The 25839-nt window shown below is 53.3% G+C and overlaps 1 protein-coding gene across 4 annotated transcripts in view; it reads right to left on the bottom strand.

Annotated features, from left to right (window-relative positions):
- Positions 1–10560, bottom strand: part of KHDRBS3 (KH RNA binding domain containing, signal transduction associated 3) — a 96593-nt gene extending 86033 nt beyond the window's left edge. For 2 of the 4 annotated variants that reach the window (XR_004954679.1, XM_016145626.2), the window contains exon 1: positions 10435–10559. Coding sequence is in view for 3 of the 4 variants with exons in the window: in XM_016145626.2 (XP_016001112.2) it covers positions 10435–10522 (88 nt within the window). In the remaining variant the exon portion in view is untranslated. Of the gene's footprint in view, positions 1–9438; positions 9903–10434 lie in introns of those variants that run through there. The other 2 variants (XM_036233054.1, XM_036233055.1) reach the window with 2 other exon arrangements.
- Between the last annotated feature and the right edge of the window lie 15279 nt (positions 10561–25839).

Genomic DNA, 25839 nt, shown 5'->3' with positions numbered 1-25839 from the left:
TACCTGCATACACAGAGAGAAAGGTAAAGCAAATACGAGAAAATGGTAACAATTGGTGAATCCAGACAAATTAATACGCGGGGGCTTTTAGTACTGTTCTTTTAGCTCTTCTATAAGTTTAAAGATTTTCCAAATAAGCATTTTAATGCCAGAAAGAAGAAATAAAAGTCTTAAAATGAGAGGGGGCAGGAAAGGGGACAACAGATAAAGAACTACACTATACCACGACAAGCAGGAAGATGCAGTTGATATGGAGCTATACAGCAGATGGGAATTAATAATCTGGAGGAGTCAGAAGTCAGAGATCCTGCCGACGTCCCTTCCCTGCCTGCAAGGATTTCTGCATCCGGCGAATTCCTCTTTGGGGGGAAAAAAAAAAACTCAAGAAAGCCCGTCCTGGCCCTGAGAGAAGCCAGGTCATTCTCTGAGCCCCAGCCCTGAACACAACGTTTACATTGCTCCCTCCACATGTTTATCTCCCTCACTGGACTGCAAATTCCTTGCTAAAAAATGACGATGATGATGATAATGATGATGATGGTGATGATGATGATGATGATGATGATGATGGTGGTGGTGGTGGTGGTGGTGATGGTGGTGGTGATGATGGTGATGGTGGTGGTGGTCATGATGGTCATAATTATGATGGTGACGGTGGTGATGGTGATGATGGTGATGATGATGATGGTGATGATGGTGATGGTGATGGTGATGGTAATGATGGTCATGATGGTCATGATTATGATGGTGACAGTGGTGATGATGGTGGCAGTGATGCTCATGATGATGGTGGCGTTGATGATGATGGTGATGGTCGTGATGGCCATGATGGTCATGATGGTCATGATGGTCATAATTATGATGGTGATGGTGGTGATGGTGATGATGGTGATGGTGATGGTCATGATGGTCATGATGGTCATGATTATGATGGTGACGGTGGTGATGGTGATGATGGTGATGGTGATGATGGTGATGGTGATGATGGTGGTGGTGGTGATGGTGGTCATGATGGTCATGATTATGATGGTGACGGTGGTGATGGTGATGATGATGATGATGATGATGGTGATGGTGATGGTCATGATGGTCATGATGGTCGTGATTATGATGGTGATGATGTCGGTGATGACGACGGGGACGATGATGATCAGGAAGGCGGTGGCATCTATTTACTGTGCACTTATTACATGCCAGGCACCTCACGAAATAACTCTTCGCACGTATCTCATTTAAATTCCACAAAAACTCCAAAAGGGCTTTCTTTTTGTTTTTAACATTTCGTGGACATGGAAACTGAGGCTGAGAGGGACTCAACATCTCCAAGGTCGAAACACGAAGAAGTGGCGGAGCTGGGATGGGAACTCAGGCTCATCCGACATGAAACTGTGCCTCTAACGGCTTTCTCTTTCACCACCAGCCAAGCTAATTTCCGTATCGTTTTTAGATCACTGTGGCTTGCACGTGTTAGGTAAACGAAAGGTGAGAGGAATTTTTGAAGTATTTTGCTGTTTCTATTCACTGAGGATACCCAAACCTCAAACAAGAGACGGAGGAGGCACAAGGTGACAGAAAAGGCCAGCCCTAAAAAAAATTACCAGCTGATAATACACTGCACTGGTAGATAACCAAGAGCTGGTGTGTAAAATTTAGATGTAAAAGATAACACGAGAAAGAGAAACATAAATGTGTAATGATCTCATATTAGATACAACAAACATATTCTATATGTTAGAAATGTATACTAAAACTAAACAAATATAAATCACTGTCCTTTCACCGTGACGACAGCCTAGGGGGCAGGCATTACGGCCATGTACAGACAGACGAGGGGCAGGCTCAGAGAACTATCTGGCCCAGAACACACAGTCCGATTTAGCAGTGCAGATCCTCAACAAATATTAATTCGATAAATTAATAACATGAGAGAAACCTCAATATAAATTTCTAGAGTCCTGTCAACTCAATTTAGTATTCGTTCCTGCTAAAATTACCAAAACTGGAATCATGGCTCTGTCCAAAATTTTCCCCATGTTGTGTACCTGGTCCTGATCAAGTCCCTTGACCTACTCCAGGCAGGAGACAACATTAGGCAGGGGAAAGCAGGAATTTCCACACCGGCTTTGGTTACTATTGTTTGCTTCCTTACGTAAATCAAAGAATCTGACTTACACACACCAACGCAAATAACTGCCAGGACTACAATTTTCCCCAACAAAATAAACAGATCGCAACAGCCAGTGTATAAACCAGAGTGCCCTAACGCTTTCCTTGAAAAAAGTTTTTCAATTCAATGCTTTCGGAATATTTTTTCTGTAGGGCACAGTAAGCCCTATACTGTAAGTTAGCTGCATGACCCTGAACAAGGTATATATCCCTCTAAACTCCATCTCTACCTGTACAATGAGAACTGCAAACCCCTTCACAGGGCAGTCACCGGGATTAAAGGATGCAGTGTGTGAAGAAGAGGAAGAAGCTAGCAACAGTGCCTGGCACACCTCGGACACGCAAGAAATGGTGGCTGCAAGACAAAAACGAGTCACGATTTTCTGCACATACTCATTAGAGGGAATGCCTCGAAAAATGTCAGAAACATGAAGATTACTATCAGTACGTGAAAATCAAAAGCAATGCAAGCTTGCTGACCGATCGAGACCAACATGGGTTCAGGAGTAGCTACCAGCTACAAGCGTGGACAAAGGGGGTGACCTAGCTGCGTGGGGCGCCATCTAGTGGAGGAAGAGCAGAGTGCAAACGGCGCAAACAGGAAAATCGATGAATAAAGAAAAACTATGGGAAGAAACACTGCCCCGTCTCCTCTCCGTTGTAAATCCTCCACGAGAGCGTGAACCAAGTGACCCCCACGTGTAAGGTTCACACCAAAAGAGAGATCAAAAGGGTCCCTTCGCAAACTCACGCTCTGTGCCACGTCGAGAGAGGGTGTCAACAATATGCCGGGACCATGCGTTCACGTCCTTAAAATAACGGCAGGAGCTGACTGGTGAAAAATTATGGAAATGTAAAAAATTATGGAAATGTACAGCTTACCCGTGCAGAGTGAGCGATCTCGTGCTCGTGCGGAGAGGCTGCTGAACGTCCAGACGTATTTTCAGACGTGCAGCCATAAAACTGTTTATGGAAGCTTGGTTTGTTAATTGAAGCTTCAGGTGGTGCATCTTGAATAGCATAATAAAAATCCATCAGAGCCGCTGCTAATTCTGTACGTGATATTAATAAGTGCGGCTTCCCAAAGAATGAGTTTCTCCTTCAGTACTTTCAGGACTGGAGAACCAACATCATTCTAATAACATAAAATTACCCTGAGAAATGAAACTCGATGATTTATGTATTATTATTATACACTTTATGTCTGGAAAGCGACACAAATACACACACACATCTGTCTCAGGACATTCTGTAAAAAGAGCAGGAAGTGTTTATTAAGCACCTAATGTTTACATAAATATGGTGTGTCAGGCTCTGTACTTACATGTCTGAAACAACCCTACAATGGAAGTATAAGGCCCCCAATTTTACAGGAGAAACTGAGGCTCCGACAAATGAACCTGTACAGGGTTACAGCCTCCTCTAATCGCATGGCCCTTTCTGGCACCAGCTCGTGTGAATGCCATCCGCCAGTCTTTCCATGCTGCCAGCAGTCACCAGGTCCCTACCCCATCCTGTCACACCCCGGTCTACACCCCTCCGTGTGGCATGCGGTCTGACCTGCTCACGGGTCACCTGTCTCATACCAGGCAATGACTTTTAAGAGCTTCCTACTGAGAACGTCTCACGGAAGTCAAATGCGCAAACCCAGCCACGGGGAAGGCTTCTGACGCTACCTGCTGCTCCCAGGGGAAGTGCGCGGCGTCCTGGGGTTGGGCGCATGAGAACCTGAACCCCGGTTTGCCTCTCACCAGCTGTCTGGCTACGCAAGTTAGACCTCCCTGCCCTTCGTTTTCTCGTCTATAAAATAAGGTAAAATGATTATTCTTTTAAGACTATTAGAAGAATTAAATGAAATAATGAACCTGAACCATGTAACCCAGAAAAAGGTCTTGATAAACGGTAACTACCGTTATCAGCAATTGCTCGACACATCTGTGGGAACTGGTTTTTGTATGTTCTTAGCACTCTTTTTTTCTTTTCTGAGCCTAGTTTTAGAAATTAAGAATTACTAAACACACCATAAACTGACTACAAATTCCTGATATCATACTACCAGCCGATCGTTTATGATCACTAGAGCATTAAATACGAAGAGCTCTGAACCTCTAAGACACTCCTTCAAGAGAGACAGACTTTTATCAGCAATGTGACTTCTTTCCATGCGACAAGTTCTCCAGTTTTCTCCTCGACCACTGAAATATCCGTATTTAAAAATCCTGACCGTGACTGCTTCCTCGGGACTGAAAAGTATCGCTGGAAAGCACAGGAAAAAGTGAGCTTGCCTTTCTAGAAAAAAAAATGCATTTCCCGTAACCTCTTTGAAAAGTGCACGCCACCAACCCAAATTCCTAACCGGCTTCTGCGCTAATGGAACTTGTACCCAAAACCAAACAGCGATGTCGCGCTCTGTCCTGTTAGCTCTTAGCTCTTTGCTTAGCGTAGACTTGGTTTAAAACTTCCGCCTGACCACTTACGGCCGCGCGCCCTGACTGGGCGAGCGACTTCACCCTCCTGAGCCTCAGATGTCACTTGGGAGAACGGAAAAGCAGGCGGGCAGGGCTCGCAAGCCCCGAAGCTGCCAGATCAGGCTGCGGGATTGGAGGGAATGCGGAGGAAGCCCTGGCGCAGAAGAGGCCCGGAACTCGGCAGCTTCTAACATAATCATCAGCCCCCACTGCTAGGGAGCGCTCTACTTTTATTTTTCCGGTTTCAAAAAAAAAAAAAAGTAAACCATTCTATCTTCACACAGTAGGAACCATGACAACAAGCAAAGGGGTCTTGGGGTCGCCTGGTTGCTGCTGGCATCTGGCCTGCAGTCACGGCTGCCCCTCCGGCTGCGGGGGGTCTCAGGGCACCTGAGATAGGTGAACACCTCTGTCAGGTAAGACGGCTCATCTGGCCCGTCACAAGGGCCTCCGAGCGTCAGGCGTCAGGCTGTGATCTGTCATGAGAGATCTCATTAGGAGTTTAGGGTAGGAGAGCTCATTGTATTAGAGTACACTGGCTTAAATAAGTTCCTCAAGGGAAAAAAAAAAAAAAAAAAAACGAAATAAGCATGTGATTTGAAGCAGATCTGACACCATGCCACTGTCCCCCAGAGAAGGACCCCTCCCGCCGGGGACGTCCCCTGCCCGGGCGAGGCCGCCTCTCGCTGAGCACCTGAGCACGAGTTCCTTTGTATTTACAGAGCAGTTAGAGACTCTAATACCGTAGGAGGCGAAGCTCTCTCTTGACTGAACTCCAAATACACCGATTCTGCCTTGGCGATAATGAAAACATGACGCTGAGAGGAAGGCTGGCGCTGAGGACGGGCCCTGGGAAGGGCCCTGCGCCAACGATCACGTGGGGTGCCGAAGACGCGGACACGTGGGAGACAAGGCCCTGCCCCCCCCCCACTCCCCCACCCCAGGAAACGCACTCTCTCCCAGGGACGGGAGGCCCAGGGGGCACGGGGTGATGAGCGTCGCCCCTTCGAAGCGAGACAGAGAGTGGGCACGCCGACCCCCCAGAGGGAGGCGAGCAGTCAGAGGAGACGTGTGAAGGACTGAGCATAACACCGAACGCGAGGTCACTTCTCTTTCGACTCCGGCACAGCTGGAGAGAGAGCCCACGGCACGTGGGGGCCCGGGTTTCGTCCTCGTCCCGTCATTAAGCAGCTGCCCTATCAGACTTTGACCCTTTATAGCTACAGGGGTCGGGGCGGTTTGATGGAAGAACAGTGGGCTTGAACCTTCGCCGAGATGTTTTATGCGTATGTCGCCTTGGGTGAGTCACTTCAGCTGTTGGCATCTCGGTTCCTACAACTGAGAAACTGGGCTAATAACCTCTATGTTTCTGGGTTGTCTCCAGTACCACTGACGTCAGGGACAATCCCAGCACAGAGAAGTGACTCAGAAACGTCCCTAGGCCGGAAGGAGTTAAATCTAAACCATCAAATCGTTAACTATTTCAAAAGGATAGTGAAAGGGTAATAAGACGTCCCATAGGAAAGAAAACCTCATCTATAAAGTGAAAACTCACTCACACTCACACTCACACTCACACTCACGGAGGAATGCCAGACTTTCGCCAGGGCAGGGACCACGCTGTCCCCTCTCTACCTGATGACCCAGCGCCAGCTCACGGTGGGGTCTCCGTGAACTCGCTGCCAGCGTCCGGACCCCGGAACGCTCACTCCCAAACGCCGGGTCGCTCTGAATCCCGCTCGGAAAGCGTGAGTCATCACGCCCACTCTCCCCAAACAAAAACGGGTAACTCTGAGACCCACAATTAAAAACTACGCGGCCGCGTCTCCTCTAGACGTGAAGGGGCCTCACTGAAACGCAGTTCTGCCGTCTTTCCGCTCATGTCCGACAACATTCGAGCACATCAAAAGTACTTTCCTAAAGGGGTCGCCGGAAGTAAAAGCAGAAGCCAGGGGGTTCTGCTGAGCGGAGACGCACGCGGGGCAGGCGAGGGCCCTCACTTTATACCTTTTTATCCCACATACATCCTGAGTGATGCTACGAGTCCAGACATTAGCGAAATTGATGTAATATGAACATTTATTTTAAAATACCAACAAGGAACTTTATCAATCTGGAAACAGATCTTTCCCTTATAATCTTGTTCACTGCTAAATATAACTTGGCAGTGAACCAGCCACCAATCCATATATTATATCAGATAATTAAAAATACAGGGTTATGTAATCTTATTTAATGGTTACTTGGCTTGTACTGAAAACCATCCACAGCAATACCAGAGTGCTGGATTAAATGATAATGTGTAAGACGTTTTCTGAAGATGGTTTTTCGTAGGAGTCAGCATATCCCCCACTAGCAAATATAACATAAAACATGGAACGGTACTTTCATTTCCAATTAACCTCCTTGGCAAGAGACTGCAATGTCAATTCCCTCCATAGTCACTTAAGGGGGAGAGGGTAGGGGGACGGGGTATCAAAGCCTATTTTTTTATTTGGTTTTATATCGTGTAAACATTACCCATTACTTTTGGTAAAGAAACAAAAGTATTCCCTATTTCAGGGGTGGAGGGATGAAAAACCAGTTATCCTAAGAAAATAAAAATAAAAGTCAGCAACTAATGCCCATCATAAAACACAAGCCTGGAAAAAGTGTAAAAGCCAACCTGGATTAATTACCATAGGAGTCTCTATCTTGGCATCATGCTAGCTCAAGTTCTTAAAGATTATTAGGGGAAAAAAAAGTAATTCGGCTAGGAAGTTGGTCAACGTTAACAAATACTTAATTTTTTAATAGTGACACCACCTCATTTATAAACTGTTTCATTACCATAATGTGTTAATTACTAAAGTAATACGGCTTTAATTCAAACGTGCCTCATGGCCTGCGCACTAAAATCCCATCGGATAAAGCTCCTTGAATGTCTGTTTCTTCAAAGAAGACCACTAGACAAATACAGAAAGAAACTTTTTTAGAAAACCAAGTCAACAAGAAGCGAGCATATTAATCTTATCGGTTTCTGCAGGGTTTTTAATCAGCATGTGCAGAGCGTTTCGTCCCATCTTTATGGGAGGCATAAGTAGCAAGAACAACGGCCTTAAGAGACAGGAGACCTGAGGTCAGAGGGCATCTGTGCCAGCTGCCTGCAAGCGCGAGTAGCTGGGTCCGCAGCTCCCCCCCCCCCCCAGAGAAACAGACACGGCGGGGTCAGCCTCACCAGGGCGCACGTGTGAGGATGGAGCTGGACTGCGTGTACCTGTTCTGCCTTGGGAACCTCCAAATACTATGCAAACATTAACGCAGAGCTAGCATGTGGAGACGTTAACCATAAAATACATCTCTTACATGCCACTCCACAGTAAAATGAAGGTTTGCATTGCAGACCCATCACCACTGGACAAGCTAGCGCCGGAATACCAATCCCCAATCCCAGTATTGCGATTCAGAATAACCTCCGGGAAGAAAAAAAAAAAAAAACAGTTTTCTTTACAGGGAAATAGTCAACAAACAATATAGCTAAGATGAATAGGCTTTCCTCTAGCCAATAGCAACATGGTTATCAGATTGAAAATCAAAGCTTCCTAATAACCATTCCAATTCAGATTTAAGACACTTTTAGAAATGCACTTATAATTTTGGAGTTACATAACAGCATAATTAATATTTTAAATGCCAGGGCTTTGCATCCTGAATATCAGCCTATGACTTAAGGGAAGAACGTTTTAGTGTGAAGTAGTCTAAATTAACAGTAATGAGAGCATATGAGCCGCTTCCCCCCTTCACGTGACTGTTCAATATGAGAGATGCACTTCTTACAAGAATTATGTTTCGACGGAAAAGTAAAGTAATCGGGTTTAACATCAAAAAAAGAAGGAAAAAAAACACACAGAATGGCAACATTGTCCAATATCTGTTTCAAGTAACTGGAAGCCATTAACACTAGTAAAAACATAGTAACCAAAAGAACTTTGTATTAGCAACACAACACTATGGCAACATGACACACGCACAAAAAAATCATTCTGACTTTTAAAATAACTCCTTAAACTTTTAGTTACACTGTTTCCTTAACTGAGAACAATAAACTTTGATTCAGCTTCTCCATTAAGAAAAATTCACTTGATTCTACAGTCTGGAATACTTCTAATGCCGCTGATCTCACACAATGTACTAAGACGTTTCTTTCACAGAGATGTCAGCCCAGCAGGCGACAAACGATGTATGTAAATCACAAAGAGCAAGGAGTACAAACCTAACTGTGGAACTGTTCTGTTCAGTCGAGCATGGGAATAAAATTTAAGGACGCATGCCCATGACTCTTTCACAAGTCCATTTTTTTTTTTAAGAAATCAAAATGAGCCGAAATTAAAATAAAACCGGAAAGCTCTGTAAAATGATTCCTCTCCAACAATTCAAATGCCATGATTAAATTCTCGGAGACAGTGAGTCTCTCCGGCACCATCACCATCGGTCGACATACACTCGACTCTGAGGAACCCGGTGCAATCGGCAAATGCCGGAGGTGGCTGTTTTAAAGTATAGATATCTACATACAAATAGAACATGTCTGCCTCATCTTTCACTTTCAACAATGAAACCGCCAGGACCGGCGTGGAGACCAGCAGACCCGATTGATCCCGGGAACCACAGGCTGTCGGGAACGCCAGATCTGACCGGCCGATGGTTCTGCCGTCACCCAGGGGGGGAGCAGACCGGTGGCTCCCGAGCCCATCTTGATCTGAAACACGCCATCCGGACACAGGCTGAGTGGAGGACGGCTCCTGAGCAGGCAGGCTCCGTTTACCTTCCATCCCAGAAGGTTACTCGGGAAGCTGGAGGAGGAAGGAGCCAGGGACTGCGGTCCTGGGGAGGCGCGCCTCCATGCGCCCCTGTTCCCCTGCGTCCTGTCCTTCCAGGGCTGGTCACACCCTGGGCTGGCTGGAGTTCTGCTAAAATGGCTTGGGCAGAGGACTTCTTGGCCAGGGTTCTGAACGCCGAAGCAGCCACCAATGAGGGTGGCCCACTCCCTCTTCCCAAGAAGGGGCTCTGGTGCCACCTCTTCTCTGCTGGGGACCCCTCCCAGAGCGAGCCTGCAAGGCTGGCAGGACTTGCTCACCCCCGGGGAGGGCAGACCGCCCCGCCAGGGCCGCGAGAGCCTGGGCATGGGGGGAAATACAGGGGCGGGAGAGAGGACTGGGCTCTGCCACCAGGACGGCAGGGTCCCCCGCTAAGGTGCTTGGGGTCTGTCCCCAAAACCTCCTCCAGGGTCCCCAAACTTCACTAACAATCCAAGCACCTGTTTCCTTCACCTCTTCTGCATGTGGTCCACTCAAATCCTTCTACTCTCCTCCAGTTCCTCAGACAAACCAGAAACGCGACCTCCTGGAGCCCCCCACCCTTTCCTCTCCAAAGAGATAATGCAACCCCCGGACCCCACAAAGTCCCCACATGATCGCTGTCCCCCACCCAGAAGTTTCCCTTGGGTATTCGGGTCCCCGAGGACTGCCTTCAAGTCCCATCCGAACGCCCCAGCCTCCTCCTTCCTTCTCAAGTCTCCCAAATTCGCATCTCGGGCTTTCCCCCCAGGGGTCCTCCATTCTCCCAGGTCGCCACCCAAACGCCGCCAGATCGCTGCCTGGGCCCCTCCCAGGGGTCTGTTTCCAGCCAGCCCCCCAGTTCCGCCTGCCAAGCCCCCAGCATTCCTACGCGGGCCCTACCCTCCCGGTCCCGAGCCCCCCGCCACTCCCCAGGCCCCCAACGGCCACGGGCGACAGTTGGCAGCCGGGGCGCGCGCCCTCACCTTGGTTCACCAGCCGCAGAGCGTGCGTGAAGGAGGGGTCCAGGGAGTCCTTCTCCGCCATCAGCTCCGGCAGGTACTTCTCCTCCATGCTCGCCGGCCGCCCGGGCCCGGGACGCGGACTCGCGGCGCGCGGGCAGCGGCGGCCCCGCAACCCCCGACCGCGCCCGCGCCCCAGCGGCGCGCGACGCGGGCCGGACGCCGAGGCCGAGCCAAGCCCGGCGGTCGGCCCGGCGGCGGCGGCCCGGGGCGGGAACCGACCGCGCAGCCCCGGCCCCCCGGGGGTGGCCGCCCGCCGAGCGCCCCGGACGCGGCCCCCGCGCTCCCGCGCCGGGCGCAGAGGCAGCAGCGGCGGGCGCGGGCCGGCGCGAGCAGGCGGGCCCTCGGGCGCACGGGCGGCGCGCTCCGCCAGCCCCAGGCAGCCCCGCAGCCGGCCGCCGGCGCCCCGCTCCGCCGCGCCCCGCACATCCGCGCGCCGCCCCGCGCGCCCCGCCCCGCCCGCCCGGCCCGCCCGCCGCGCCTGCGCGCTGAGCCCCTCCCGCTCCCCGCGCGCCCCTCCCCTCGCCCCGCGCCTCGCCGCCTCCCTCGTGGGGCCTCCCCGCGCCGCGCCGCGGGGCCGCGGGGAGGGGGCGTCGGGTTCGCCCCCCGCCCGATCGCGCTCCCCGCCCGCCCTGGGGGCGCTGCGGGCGCCCCGCGATGCGGCTGCGGCGTCGCCAGACGCAGACCGAGAAACTGAGGCCCAGAGAAGTCGAGCGGCTGGTCCAAGGTCACCCAGCGAGCGACCCCGGCGGGGGGGGCCGTGCAGTCCACCCCCCGGGCAGGGGCCCGGCCGGGAGCCAGGACAGGCAGGGACCCGGCTCGCCCCGCGCTCAGCGGACGGGCCGCCGGGCGGGCCGCCCCCTGGCCGAGGCGCCGAGGACTCGCCCAACTTAGTTAGCTTTGCTGTCACCTCCTGTTTACGAGGAAATAGCGCGGGCGCGCGTCCTGCCGGGGCGCCGGGCGCCGAGCGCCAACCGCGGACCCTCGGGGCGAGGTCGGTTACATAAAAGCGCGCGCGTCCTTCAGTGCGTCTTTGTCATCCCGACTTGCCACCGGGTTGTCATTCTCTTCGCCCGTAAACCAGCCGTGGAGGGCGCGGAGGAGGGGGCCGATGCCATCCCTTCGCAGGGACAGTCCCCTTGACACACGTGGGTGCCGATGCCCGTCCCTCTCCGCCCCCTCCCCCAACCCTCCCCACCGCCGGTTTCGTCTCAACTGCCCTCAAGCAGGCCAAGGCCTCCACGTGTGTCCGCCCCCCCCCCCCCCCGCCAAGCCCCCGCATCACATCCTGGCCGCAATGTCACCTTCCCTCGACAGCCTTCCACGACCCGCCCCTCCCGCGCAAAGCTGGTCCCTGCTCTGCGCCCCCCAGCACTGGGCAGCCTCACTCACAGAAAGCCGAGACTCCGTTTCCTTCAGCCCGTGGTCCGCTTGCAGGCAGGGCTAGGCTTTGGTTCTGGCACATCCGGCCAGGCGTGAGGGCACCAGAAACATGGGTGGAAAGAATAAGCCGGTGGCATGTCACCCCTCTAGCCAGCTGCCTGGGCCCAGTCTTCCTCCTGGTCCACCACCCTGTATGCAGGAGGCAAATAAAACTCTACGACCAGAGATGCCCAGAGGGGAACCAAGGAGCTCCGAGCTGCGCTGTGTCCCGCCTCCCAGCCCCTAACTGAACCCCCCACCCCTGCATCTGGGGCAGGTCACCTTTCTGCACCTCAGTTTCTCCATCTCTAAAGTGGAGATGGTGACAGAACCTATTTCACGAGAGCCATGAAGATGGGACAGACGTCAGCTCGGCATGAAATCCGCGCCCGCGGCGCGCCATTAACGCTCGGTGGCCTTTGTTGGGCTTTGCCCCCTGCTCCCCCGAGTATCCCAAACCTCCTCCTCAGCTGTAGCTCCCAGGGCACTTAGCAGACCACACCCCGTGGAGTCCTCGCTGCTGCACAGCCTGCTCTGCCCCAGCAGACTGAGAGGAGGGCCCAGGACGACAGGGCTGTTTCTGACCGGGGCGGAGGGTGGGGCTGAGGACAGCAGTGGGGTCCCAGCTCCTCCCCACCTCCCCGTGTGACCTCAGCTCACTGACCGGTCTGAGCGTCCAGGACTTCTCCACACCCGGGCTGTGCCGGCAGCCCCGGGGGGCAGGTAGAGGGCTCCCTGGGAAGAGTTTCCTCCAGTGACATCGGAACAGAATGCACAGGCCTCCGGCTTACACCCCCGACTCACAGGACTTACATTCTGGGACTCGAGCCGCTGAGAGCCGCTCGGAAAGCGGGGGGGAGAGAGAAGGAGAGCGTCCGGGCCGTGGACGAGCCGCAGGCGAGGAGGTGGGGACCGGGCGCCCCGCTGTCTGCTCTCCTCTCCCCCGTCGCAGTGACGGTGCACACCTGCGTGACGGCCGTTTTCAGTGAAGCGTTTACTGGGTGCCGGGCACGGGGCCAGGGGCTTCGTGTCACTGGTTCAGTCCTCTCCGTGGCCTGCGGGGGAGACACTGGCCCTCGCCCGTTTCCGGCCAGGACACCCACCGAGGCCCGGAGCGGTTGGACCCTTTGCTTAAGTCCCAGGGCTGTCGGTCAGCGACCCCAGCCCCACGCACTCCGAAGCCTCCTCTCCCTGCTGCCGGGCCTGCCCTCGCGGGGAGCCGCCTGGGACGCCCGCGACAGGCTCTGTCCCTCCTGCATCTGAACCGTTGGCAGAGACACCCCGCCGGCAGCTGGGGAGGAGGGCCCTGCGCCGGGAAGCGGACAGACGGCCACGGCGCTGCGTCTTCTGCTCTCGCCCGCCTTCTCCCCGAACCGTCCGAGAGGGCAGGTGCCCAGCACCGTCAGTGCTCGTGGGGGGAAGGAGGGGGTCCTCCAGGGAGGAAGGAGACGAAGGTCTCTGTGGGAAGCTCAGGAAGTCGTCCCCGCCCACTAGCCTGGCTGCACCGTGGGCTGGGGGGGCACCTCCACACCTTCCTGAAGACTCTGCTGGTTGTCAGGAGGCGGCCGTCCTGCAGTCACCAACCCTCGGGGCCCTTTGAAGATGAGCAGATCACGTCTGGGAAAGGGGGTCATGTTTCTGCAAGCAGCTGCCCACAGTGCTCCAACCCGGCTGTCCTGACTGCCAGGCCAGGGGCTCACACCAGTGCTCACCAAGCAGATGCCACGTGTGGCTTCTCCAGAGCCACTCCACCCCGGAGCAACGGGGCCGCTTACTCCGTGTGCACAGTCTGCATCGCCCGGGACGGGAGGCCCTGGGCTGTGATGAGAAACGGGCCGTCCTTTCTCCTCAGGTCCACAGGTCAGGGCTTCAACTCTCAGCCCAGGGACAGAGGGAACGTCCCAAACCAGCCTCGCCCGGTGGCGCCTGCTCTCTTGGGAACCTCAGTGTGCCCCCCCCCGACCCCCAGCAAGTCCCTCCAGCCCCGGCCACGCACCACCGCTGTCTGTCATATCCCCCACCTGTCTCCCTCTCACACCCCGCCCCACCCCCGACGAGAGGACAGACAGGTCCCCGGCCTTCATGACACCAACAGCAGCAGGTCAGGCCCTAGTGCGTCAGCTCGGTGTCCTCGGGGGACACACAGGCGAGGAGGGGCGTGCGTCTCCGGGGCAGTTGTCACGTTTGGGCAGGGCCGCTGCTCGCACTACGAGCTTCCTGCTCCTGTTCCTTCCTGGGCCCCACGCCATCTCCCCCGACCCCGCAGGACCCTGGGTGGCGAGGTCCAAAGCTGACCGGACCCAGGGCCGGAGACCCCAGACGGCCTGGCTCTCCGCGCCTGGGCACGGGGAGAGGAACACGCCCACCGCCTGGGGCCCCGCTCGGGCCACGCGGAGGGACGCAGGAGCCCGTCTGGGGGCCCAGCGGCCGCGCGTAAAGCCTTCGACTCCCGCTGCCGTCTGTTGCACGAGCGCCGTTTGCGCTCCTTTTTCACACTAAGCACATCGGTTCCAGGCACCTGCGGACCCCTCCACCTCCGTGATGGCCCCAGAGCCTGCGCGCCTCCACAGCCCCGGCGCCCGGCCAGGCGGCCGGTCCTCAGCAAGCCCTCGCCGCTCGCTCAAGCCCATTTCTCCCCTAACGGCCCCGCTCCTCGGGTGCCCGAGACAAATGAGTTTGTCATGTAAGACAAGCACCGAGAGATGGCACGGCCGCACCTGGAAATCAGTCATTCACGTGTCATGGAGGGAAAAAGGCACCGAGAAGGGTCGCTCTGACCGCCGCTGAGGCGGGAAGTGCATTCTCCAACCTCGCGTGTGGCCGGAAAGGCTGGCGGAGGACAGGGAGACCTGCGCCAAAGCGGGGGGCCCCCGGCGAGGACGAGTCTTCCTGCGAGCGGTCCTCTTCCGTTTTACTCAGCCGGTCCCCCCAAACCCCCCGCATTCGACGTACAGAGGGGAGGAACCACACACGGCTAGCTCACAAGTCACTAGTTTTTTTGTGAAGAAACTGTTGCTCAGGACACTTAAGCGACCCCGAGGGAGTAACTGGACAACTGTGAGCGTGTGCACACGCACACACCCTTACCTAAGAACGGATGGAAGCAGAGCTTTCTGGCCTGTCGCTCACGTACCTGGAGGCCCGCGGCCCGTCTCTGTCTCTGTGGACCCTCCTCCTGCCACGTGGCGGGTGGAAGCTCAGGCCCTCAAGCCAACTCTTCCTCCAAGACAGGAGCCATCCCGGTACCGGCAGCTAATAAAACCACAGATATGGCACACACGCACCCCCTCGTGGCCAAGTGTGGAAGCGCACGTGCCCAAAAGTTCCCGCTGAACCAGACAGCCACTTGGGTTGTACCTGGTCGCCACCAAAGGGGAACTTCAAAAAGGATGTCGACTCCTTCCCAGCACAGAGGGCCGTGCAGTACGGTCTTAGGTGAGAGGGGGTGAAAAGGCAGAAGGTGAAGAAGGGGGGAGGGTGGAGAAAGGAAGGAAAATGTGAGAGAGGGAGGGAAAAAACAGAAGTAAAGAGAAGGAAGAGAAAGAAACAGGGTATGGAGTAGGAAGAGAGCCAGAGCAATGAGGACAGGCTGGGTGGGGAGGGTGCAGGGAGGAGGCTGTTCCTCTATGCCGAGGCTTTCCTCGTGTCAAAGATAAACACTCAGGAAAACAGTAATTGAAAATAATAAGAATGGACATGCCCAGGGCGAGCTGGCCACGCTGTAGCAGCCAGGTGGGAACAGATGGGCCAGGGAGGAGAGGGGCCGGGGACTCCGACCCTGCCTGACTTGATAACCCTTTCCCAACCTAAATCTTCCTCAGACTCTCTTTGTGAGCGGCCGTCCGTCCTCTGCTCCCCAGACGGAAAGGTGGCATGCGACGCTGGCCGCCCGAGGACTCGCTGTATTTCAACAACGCGTCAGTTATCACGACCTCTGGTGCTCTGTAAGACGCTGTGATTTGAAAGGCGCCGTTGAAATATAAAACATTATGGCCACGGCAGTAAAGAGATCCATGTTCATCTCCTCGCCCACTCATTCCTGTCGGTATGCATGGAGACCACACAAAACAATTCTGGCCGCGTTAGCAGCATACTTTACGATAAAACTGCACATGTCGGAGTTTGGCAAAGTGATCACACACAAAATATTTCTGGAAGGATCAAGTTACCCTTGGTGTCCGAACAGCTACCCAGGGGGCGATGGCATTTTTAGAGTCCGCCGCAGAAGTAAACACATCCAGGTCACATATAAAAATGCCACCTTGTGTCTTTTCCGGAGTTAAACAATGAAGAGATGATCTTAACAAAAATGGTAGGGGAAGAACGGACATAAAGTTGATGTTGTTTACTTCTGTTATAAAAAGAGATTTCTCTTCTCCAAACAAAACAGACTGTTGCTGGTAATCTGTCTGTGGTCTGTAAGTGTCTGTGCGGGTTTCGATCTCTGGGTCCTGGCTCACTTCTCACACTCTCAGCACTACCCTGTCTGGATTTATACCAGAGGGACATATAACACCTCAGAATCCCTTGCTTGCGGTTGATGGGGGCAGAGGCAGGGCACCAGGTACGCTCAGGTGATCTGGATTGACTGGATCCAGCCTCAGAGGGCACCTGGTTCGTGGGGGAAGTTCCAGCTTGCTCTGTCAAATCTTATCCTGTGAATCAATTCTCTCCCAGTCACTCGAGCCACATTTGCCAATAACAGGTCTGTGACACAGCGGCAACTTCGACGCACAAAGCACAGCGATCGGCACACAGCCCTGCGTGACGAGTTCCCCTCGGGCATGCGGCGGTCACAGCACCAGCTGAGGCGCCGATCGCGGCGGTGGGCCTGCCCCTCTTCTCTCTGGGTGCGTCGTCCAAAAGCAGCCTCTTCTGGAGTCTCTTTCCCCACTGACAGAAGGAGGGCAGTATCACCCCCCAAACAGGACCTTCAAGATCCCCACGAGACGTGTGGACGTGAAGCGCTCAGCACAGAGCTTGGCACTCGGTGGGCACAGAACAGCTGGACCACCCACGGAGCACCCAGAAACACGTGAGCCACACGTGGAACTTTGAATTGTCTAGTAGCCACATTAACAAGGCGAAAAGAGACAGACAGGCAAAGTTTATTTTAATAAGATGTTTACTTAACCCTGTACATACAGAATAGTATGTCAACATGTAATCAATGATTTTAAAATATTAATAAGAGCTTTTGCCCTCCTGATTTTTTATACTGAGTCTTTGAATGCCAGTGTGTGTGTTTTATACCTACACAGGACATCTCAAAATATGTGCAAAAGTTTCAATGGTTAAAGAAAAATGTGGTCCTAGCAAAACTATAAAACTACAAAGTTTAATCTAATGAGAAAATGTTTTGCGCTGCTTCTATTTTTTGATTTAAATCAATTATTTCAAATTAAAGAACACTAAACATGGTTCTTCACTAATGCTAGCCCCGATTCAAACGCTCACGAGCCACACGTGTTAGGGCAGTGCAATGTCAGAAGAGATTCAGAGACACGGAATTAAAAAATCCCATCTGTCAATGGTTAACCGGATAGCTATCTCCTGGTCTTAGCCCACGGGAAGCCCCAAACAGGCTGCCGGGGGGAACCCGTGCCTGTGGCCGCAGGCAGAGAACGCGGCTCCTGCCTATCCGAGGTGTCTCACGGAAGGAGCCAGGGAACTAGACACCTCGCCCTCAGCCTTCCACCCTCACCTCCGTGGGCCACGTCCCTACGAAGCCAGACATTGGAGAAGCCCAGCCGATGGAATGGTCAACCCCAGGGGAGACGGTGGTGTGGAGCGGAGTGGGGGCTGGGTCCAGAGGGCGCCGGGAAACGCACAGACGGCTGTGCGCAGGGCCGGGTGAAGGGTCTCCCCGCGAACGTCCAGCGGGCGGGCTGGATCTGCCCTCGGCTGCTTCTCGCGTCTGCGGTGGAGGGGGGGGGGGGCGTGTCTGCCACCCTCGCTCGGTCGCCGTGCACCTGGCCTCTGGCCGAGCGTCCGGAGGCAGAGAGGCATCGTGGTGGCCCTCGGGATCCCACGCCGCGCGCCTCCCCGTCGCCAGCCGGTGACCCTCCCGCGCCCAGCTTTCCCATCGGCGTCACAGGAGCCGCGCCTCGCCGCCTGGCCGGGAGCGCAAGGTGCAATGCCGCGAGCGTCCTATGCCTTCGCTGCTCCGTGGAGGCCGGAGACGCAGCGGCTGAGAGCACAGGCTCTGGGACGGAAAGTTCGGGTTCAGACCCCAGCTCTGCCATGTGAAGCCGCCAGCCGCAGACGGTGCGCCCGGCTCCCCGCCGGCCGACGCCCAGCTTCAGCCCTGCGCGCGGGGAGCGCAGGGCCGATCAGCACCAGCGGCGTGGACAGCGCCCTCCCCGGACCCCGCGCGCAGAGGGCGGCAGGGCCCGCCTCGCCCCCTCAGACTGGCCACAGCAGAGGCCAGAGGCGAGTGTGGGGCATCGGAGCAGGAACAAGCCTCATGGCGGGGCTTACGGGTGGCGGTGACCCCGTTTCCCTGGGGAAAGGAAAACCAGCATGGAAGCCGCCGCCCCGCTCTTGTGCCCAAGAAACGCCTGGGCTTAGTTCGCGGATAGGGCGGCTCAGCACAGGGGTTAAGATCCTTTCTAAGGAGCCAGCTTCTCTCCCGCCGTGTGACCTTGAGCTAGTTACCTAACAGCTCTGCACCTCAGTTCCCTCGCTTGTAAAAATGGGATCACATGGTAGCACCTCCATCGCTGATTGCTATGAAGATGAATTAGTTAATATTTGAAAGTTCTTAGAACAGGGCCAGGCACCTAGTAGGTGCTTTACATAAGCTTCTTGAATAAATAGAATAACCTCAGTTCTATAAACGATTTCCTTAGCGCTGGTCTGAGACGTGGCTCTCCCTTGAGAGCTGAGCGCATATCAAAAGAAAATGCTTAAGTCAGCAAAATCAACTGGTCCGATCACTGACACATGTCACTGAGCTCTGCTGTTTAGCGTTCTACAGCCTGAGAACAGTTTGATTATTATTTTTTTTTTATCTTTTAGACAAAACCCCACCAGTCATTCCTGATCACCAACAACATTCGCAGACTGGAAATGAAATTCTTACTCCTTCTATTACTAGCTCAGATGTAAGACTCAGTCCAGCCATTTCACCTTTCTTCGAGCCTCTATTTTCTCATCCATGAAATTGGGATAATAATTTCTACATCAAATAACCCTTCGGGCTCTCAGTAAATGGTAAAATTTCCTTCTACCTTTTGTCTTTGAAAGTCTATGAAGACGGAAGAAGTCTGGGAGGTAACCAGTCTGGAAGACCGAATTTCAGAGATGGCGTCAGTTAATTAGGCGTTAACAAATTTGAAGGCAAGTGTGACGCCGGGTTTGTCTTTTTTGTGTGTTTTTAACCGAGTATAAGGCACAGTGATGCTTCTTGCCCGTGCTAACCAGAAGAAGGCTCGGTTGTTCCACTTTGAATGGAGAAGGGCTGATGCCTCGGAAGCCTCGCGGGAAGAACACAGAGTTCGGAACACAGCTTTTCAACTCCGAGATGTGTGACTTAGCAAGTGACTTAACTTTTTTTTTTAAGCATTAAAGGGTTTTTAAAGAGTCAAGACCACTGACTTTTCTTAGCCTTAGTTTCAATTGTAAATAGCTACCTTTCAGAAACATTGAGGTCGATTAATTAACATATGTACATGAATTGCCTGGCACACCACAGGCTTAGTAAATGGTGACCGTTTAAGTTCATATCCCCCTTGAAATAAAATTAAGCTTCTCGTCAAATCACATAGACTTATGAAGTGGATAAAGAAAAAAAAATCCACAGAAATTGCTTCTTTCGCTCGTGCTTTATTTTCTAGATTTCCTGAAATATAGGGAAGGGATACAATATCATGCTCCAAAGAAATAATGTCACTTCTGCTGAGTTTTAATGACATGAGGGCAATTAACTTCAAGTGAAGTCCAAGCCGATGCTCAGTGCTGGAGGAGCTGCTTCTAAAGGGGTCTTTAAAATTCGCCGAGACTCTGAGGCTGTGTGGATGGCGGTTGTTGTTAGTCACGGAACAGTTTCTCCACGATGTCGAGTTCACTTTCAAACGGGCCCCTCGCGTCGGCCTAAGAGCCCTTATAACCAACGGAGCTCTGATTAAAGGACGAGTGCGGTCTTGCTTTGCATGCGCATCTCGGTCTCTCATAACATAGTTGGCTGTCTCTTCTAAACAGCTTTAAATTTCCCCTGCTTGCCCCCGCCGCCCAGGTCTTATCCCTGCAGGGTTCTAGGGTTCTCTCTCTCTCTCTCTCTCTCTCTCTCTCTCTCTCTCTCTCTCTCTCTCTCTCGACACACGGCCTCTCTGTCACTCCGGACCCAGAGGCCGCTGTCCTCCCTTTTGGCCCACGGTGGTTCCGGCAGAATTCCCACTGGTTCCCCTCCTAAATATCTCAACCGCCCCCCCCCCCACTTCTCTCTCCCTCCTCTGTCCTCTCCAGTCGTCTCTCTCTCGTTCACTGTCTGCACTGCCCCCCGACTCATCGCCGGCAGCATAGGCCTCTCCCCTTTCCCCCTTGCTAGAAACCCGGCCGTGGTCTCCACGGCCACCAGCCCAGGCGAAGGCCGAAAGCCTTCTCTCACCCGACAAGCCCACTTTGATTCGGCCCTGCCCGCTCTGCCATTCTCTGCCCCTCGCAGCCAAACTCATCTTCGGGTTTGGAGACATGGACCACGAATGCGTTGAATGGTCGCTCCACAACCTACAAGGGCCCCCTTTGCTCGTAGCATCGAAGTCTAACATTCTTCTGACTCCTCTATCATTTCCTCTCCCCTCTTCACAGTCAGAGCCCATGGGTGGCCTCTCTCCCGGGGGGTGGAAGAGGAAGTTTAAGTTCTGTTCCCTCCACCAGAACTGCGTGGTGGCGAAATGGGACAGTGAACTAGGACACTGACCTTCCACGACCTCGATCCATCGGCCAATCACACACACGCGCACACACGCACACGCACACTCACACACACACACATTCACTCACACTCGCACACTGCTCCCTGAACATAGCACCCAAGCCAGTGCCCGGATGGCCAATCGATACGTCGGGACGGTCAGAGATACTGCAGCTCGGCGCGCACAGGAAACATCCCATCCACAGACCAGAACTACAGCGTGTTTTTTCCTCGGTGTTCCTTGACTCGGCATTTAGTGAGGATGCGATTCCGCCTCGGTTACTGCCTCCGACTTGGGTGCAGGGGCTCTGCCCTCAGAGAGCCTGGAGTCCAGCAGGGGAGGTGGACGTGCTGCTTACCAGCTTTATGACCTTGAGTGAGATACTTAACCTCCTTGGGTCCCGGTTCTGTTGTCTGTAAAACGAAAACACTGACGTCACCTCCACAGCGTTGTTAATGAAATAAAATGGCATGTGTCACTTGCAAAGTGCTGACTTTGTAAGACGGACGTGAGATAATGAGACGATACGAGAAGGGCGCTTAAATAGTGTCAGGGTACTACGTCTCCAAGAAATGATGGCTTCGTGTTATGAGTGCGTGAAGAGAGGAATGTGGGGTTGCGGATCGTGGCCGGTCCTCTGAGGGTAGACGGTCCAGCGCTGTGATGAAGACTGGCTCGGGGGACTCGCCTGGTGGAGTGGCCAGGGACAGTGCTGAGACGGGAAGGAGTCAGTCGTCAGAGCCGGGGCCTGGCATGGAGCAGAAGCTGTGCGACACGGCCCTGGTCCAGACACCGTCTCTGTGGCTCGCCGAGTCCCCAGGGGGGCCATGTCGCCGCTCTGAGGCTCAGTGTTTTCATCTGCAAAGTGAAAATTACAGCGTCCAGAATGAAGAGAATGGAGGTAAGAGCCACGGAGACACCTTCCACGTGGCGGATTTCAAGTAACAGAACTGACGTAACTCGCCAGGCGGGGAGACTCACCCGGAGGCGACATTTAATCGGAACCAGGCTGCCTCTGTTCCCCTAATGCTCGGCGCCTCCGAAATGAGTAACCTCCTCGGGGTCGTTCACATCACCAGTGAGTCGGGCGTCTGGGCTGTGCCAACACGACTCCAGGGCCGGGCCCTTCGCACGCCACCCTCAGCCACATCCAGAACCGACCGGCACGCAGTCCGGAAGCCCCTCTTGCCAGGGGTGACAGACCTACTCTTCCAGGGGCTGGAACCGCGCCTCCCCGTCTTCCTTCTTTCCTTCTCCCCGTCCTTCCTCCTCTTCGTCTTTTTTCCCTTCATCTCCTCCTGCGCACAGTTCCGGGGACGTGCTAAATCGGCAGGTCTGACAACACTGGGCCAGAGGCGAGGGAAACCGAGGAGGGAAAAAGAGACTCCGGCGATTCTGACCCGAGCGACCCAGGCCACGTCTTCGCAGCCGGAAGGACTGTCTGAATGATCGCGGAATGAGACAGCACTTTTCTTCGGGAAGCCGTGTTTTCCGAAATAAGAATTAGGAGGACGCGGTTTTGAGAAGGAAGCTGAGGAGTCGCGAAGGGGCCGACGTGGCGGAATTGGTAGAACTGGGTTGGGGGGAAATCGTTGAAATTAGATTTCTGTGCGGAGTCCACCGAAGGATGTCATCATTCCTGTTTCACAGATTTAGACACTGAGGCCAAGTTCATTCAGCTTTGAGCCACTGAAGGCGCTGAACTAACTGGTGTGCCCTTTCCTCCCGAGAATCGTCACCGTACACGGTCTTGCCGGGCCCGCCGGAAGCCCTCTGTGGTCTTCACCGCTGATCACGCGAGCTTCGGTCTGCATGTGGCCATGACTTCTTTCCATCGCATTTCGGAACCCATCCCACGCTCTGAACGCTCCTGTCAGAGTTCGCCTCTTCATAACCAGCCGTCTGTGTACTTGACCCTGGCCCCTGCTCTGTGAGCTGCGCGATGCCTTATCTGTCTCACAGTTGTGCTCTAGGATCCGAGACAGACGCGTTCTCCTGCACTTACTCTGCATTCTAAATAAGGGCTCACAGTTCCTGTCCCCTGCCCCCTCCCTCCCGGGGGCACGCCCCTCCTGGACCTGCCCGGAGCACAGGGCTCCCTCGTGGTGTGGCAGCCGGCTCTGTGCTCACCCGCCTCCCCATCTCTCTGGGCCCTGTCTTCCTGGAAGCCAGAGGCCTTAGGTGCTCTGTAAACGTTAGCGGGGCAGCTGAACAAATGACCCATCTCTGTTGCGGCCATGAGTTTGTGGCAAGTCTTTCCATGTAATCGGTTAAAAATATACATTTTCACATGTGCTACATATGCCGTCTGCACACATTTCATGTCCGGCGCATTTATACCGGGCTGACTGGTTCCAAGATGTGGTCGTTTCGCATACATAAGAAAAGGAAGACTGGTTATGGAGAACCAGTTTCAGCATTTACGGGAAAATGCCTAGAGCTATCATTAGGAGAATTATCTAGCTATAGTAACTAGAGAATTTTTGAGGAGGTGGAGGAGGGGAGGGCTTCACAAAACAAGGCATTCTTTTCCTGTACTCACGAGATGCATCAGGTTTCTGGGTTTCAGCAGCTAAGAGTGTGAAAAAGAGTGTTAAATTACTTAATAGTTTGTTACTTATCAGGTCTAAAAAGCCAATTATGTTTAAAAAAAAATCCGCATCCATTTCAATAAAATTGAAATCTATGTGAGTCAAAAAAGCTTCTGTGTGGGTTTCTTTTTTTTTTTTCTTTAATTCCTAATATCTGGTCTGCAGGAAACGCGGGTTTCGTCTCCACCTCCATGAGGAACAGCACACGTTTCCGTGATTTGTTCACTTATCCGTTCAGCGTATCGGCGAGCGCCACATGCCGGGCACGGGGAGCGGCAGGGAGGCGGCTGCGGCCTCACGGGGTTCTGGTCTCTGCTTCTCCTCTGGGGAAGACGCGTGTTAAACAAACACGTCCAGGCACCAACCCCGAGATTGCAAATGGTGATGACGCGCTTCGAAGGAGGGGAAGGAGGGACGGCGGGCCACCCGTCCGATCAGGAGGTCAGGAACGCGGCAGGTGAGTCCTGAGTCCTCGTTTGACAGGTGGGGAGGTGGAGTCCCCAGGGTCCGAGGCTGTTATTGAAGGCCGGGGACAGAGGTGCGGCGGGACTTTGGGCCCCTCTTTCCAAAGCCCGAGCTTTCTCCACTAGCTCGACACACACGGGGCACCAGCCCCCCTGCTAACCCGGCTCACCTTTACACACGTGGAAGGGGCCGTTATCGCTGAGGCCTCCCTAACACTCGAAGATCTTATCTGATTAAGTCCACTCAAATAGACGCCCTTTGAATATGTTTTTTCCTGATTCCATTAGGAATCACTGACGAAAACCAATCATAGCAATTCCATTGGGGGAATTCTTTTCATCCCCACCCCCTCTTTTTTTAAATGTTTTCTCATAATGTCTAAAAAACACTTTCTTCTTGCGTAACATAACTTAACTCTGAAAAAGAACTGCATGCTAACATGTACAGACACGAAATGATTGAAAATCCACGAGGGTGAAATTTGGGGCAAGGAGAAACATAGCCAGATAATCCGGGCTCGTTTTAATAGCCATGTAATCAGAACCTATATGCAAAAGACACTTTCTGAAATAGTCTAAAATAATCTATATTTCATTAGATGGTAGTGTCAATAGAACAAAGTCTTGTCACAGAATATATTCTCTGCAATCTGCAATTAATTAAGCAAAGGGACAAATTGTATTTAAAGATCCATTGAAAGGATATCAACACCATTATTTTTCTAATAGAAAGTGCTTTTCCCATAATGCACCTGACTCCTCTTTTTCCCCCTCCATAGTACTTGACTGCAAAGAAATTCTTAAAATAGGCAGAGTCCTCATCACAGAATGTTAGTTATCTCTGGAATGTGTCTCAAGTCCCCAAATACCATCATCTTTCACTAACTGCTCTCCGAGATGTCATTCTTTCTGGCTACGGCTTTGTTTTAAATTGAACAGAAATTCCTCGGTAGAGGTAGCTCACATTTTTCTTCCTTCCTCTCTTCTCCTCTTCCTTCTGCCCCTTCATCCTTCCGTCCCTGTCTCCCTCCCAGCCCGAATATCAAAAGACTTCAACATTTCTGGTTGAGGTGAGAGTAGGGGGCCTGCGGTCCCCTTGGGGCCCTCGCTTGTCCGTCTCTCCTCAGAGACAGCATTTCTAGGCTCAGGGTGACTCCGGGATTCCCACTGCCCAGTGCATGAGCAGCGTCTGACGCCCGCTGATTGTCCAAATAATAAAGCTACCTGAAGTGAATTCCATCTAGACCTGCCGACCGAGAATCATGGAATTTGCATCTGCTTCTACTGTGCTCTGCCGGCTGACGAGGAAATATTAACTCAAGTGTGAACAAGGCTTTTCTTTCCATGGTGAGATGAGAAGTTGGGGAGACACGGGTTCAAATCCCGACTCTGGTTCAGAGAAGTGGCGGGACCCCGGGAAAATTATCCAACTCTCATGACCTCGGGTTCTTCATCTTAAAATAGGGATAACGCCATTTCTCTGGATTGCTGAGAGGGTCGAAGATAAAATCATAATCAGCTTTCCTATAGGGTCCGACCCACAATAAGTGTCCCATGCATGTTTGCGCCTGGGAAGAGTATTGTCACCTCTACCACGCGGAGCACAGAGTGTGAGCAGTGACTTCGGGCTTGGCATTGAGCTCTGTCACGTCTGCCAGACAAACAAAACTCCACCAGCCTTATTTGTTAGGCATCTGCTCTCCCGGCACAGGTTTGCTGCTATGTGGCATACAAGGAAAAAATAAAAAATAAAAATAAAACAGGACTCTAACGCTCAAGGAAGTAACGATTATGTCTGGATGGATCGCTTGCTCCATCTTGTTACTTGGTAACGAACTGCGCCAACTACAAACTGCCCCGGATGCCAGTGGAAAGGATGTAAACAGTTTACTCCGACAGCCTGCCTTCCCTGCCTGCGGCATTAGAGGAGCCATAAGAACAACGGCTGCCTTGTCTCCATGGCCCACGGCCACACCG

Source organism: Rousettus aegyptiacus, unplaced genomic scaffold, assembly GCF_014176215.1.
Source record: "Rousettus aegyptiacus isolate mRouAeg1 unplaced genomic scaffold, mRouAeg1.p scaffold_m13_p_15, whole genome shotgun sequence".
NCBI classification, from domain to species: domain Eukaryota; kingdom Metazoa; phylum Chordata; class Mammalia; order Chiroptera; family Pteropodidae; genus Rousettus; species Rousettus aegyptiacus.
This window is presented reverse-complemented; position numbering and strand designations above follow the sequence as displayed.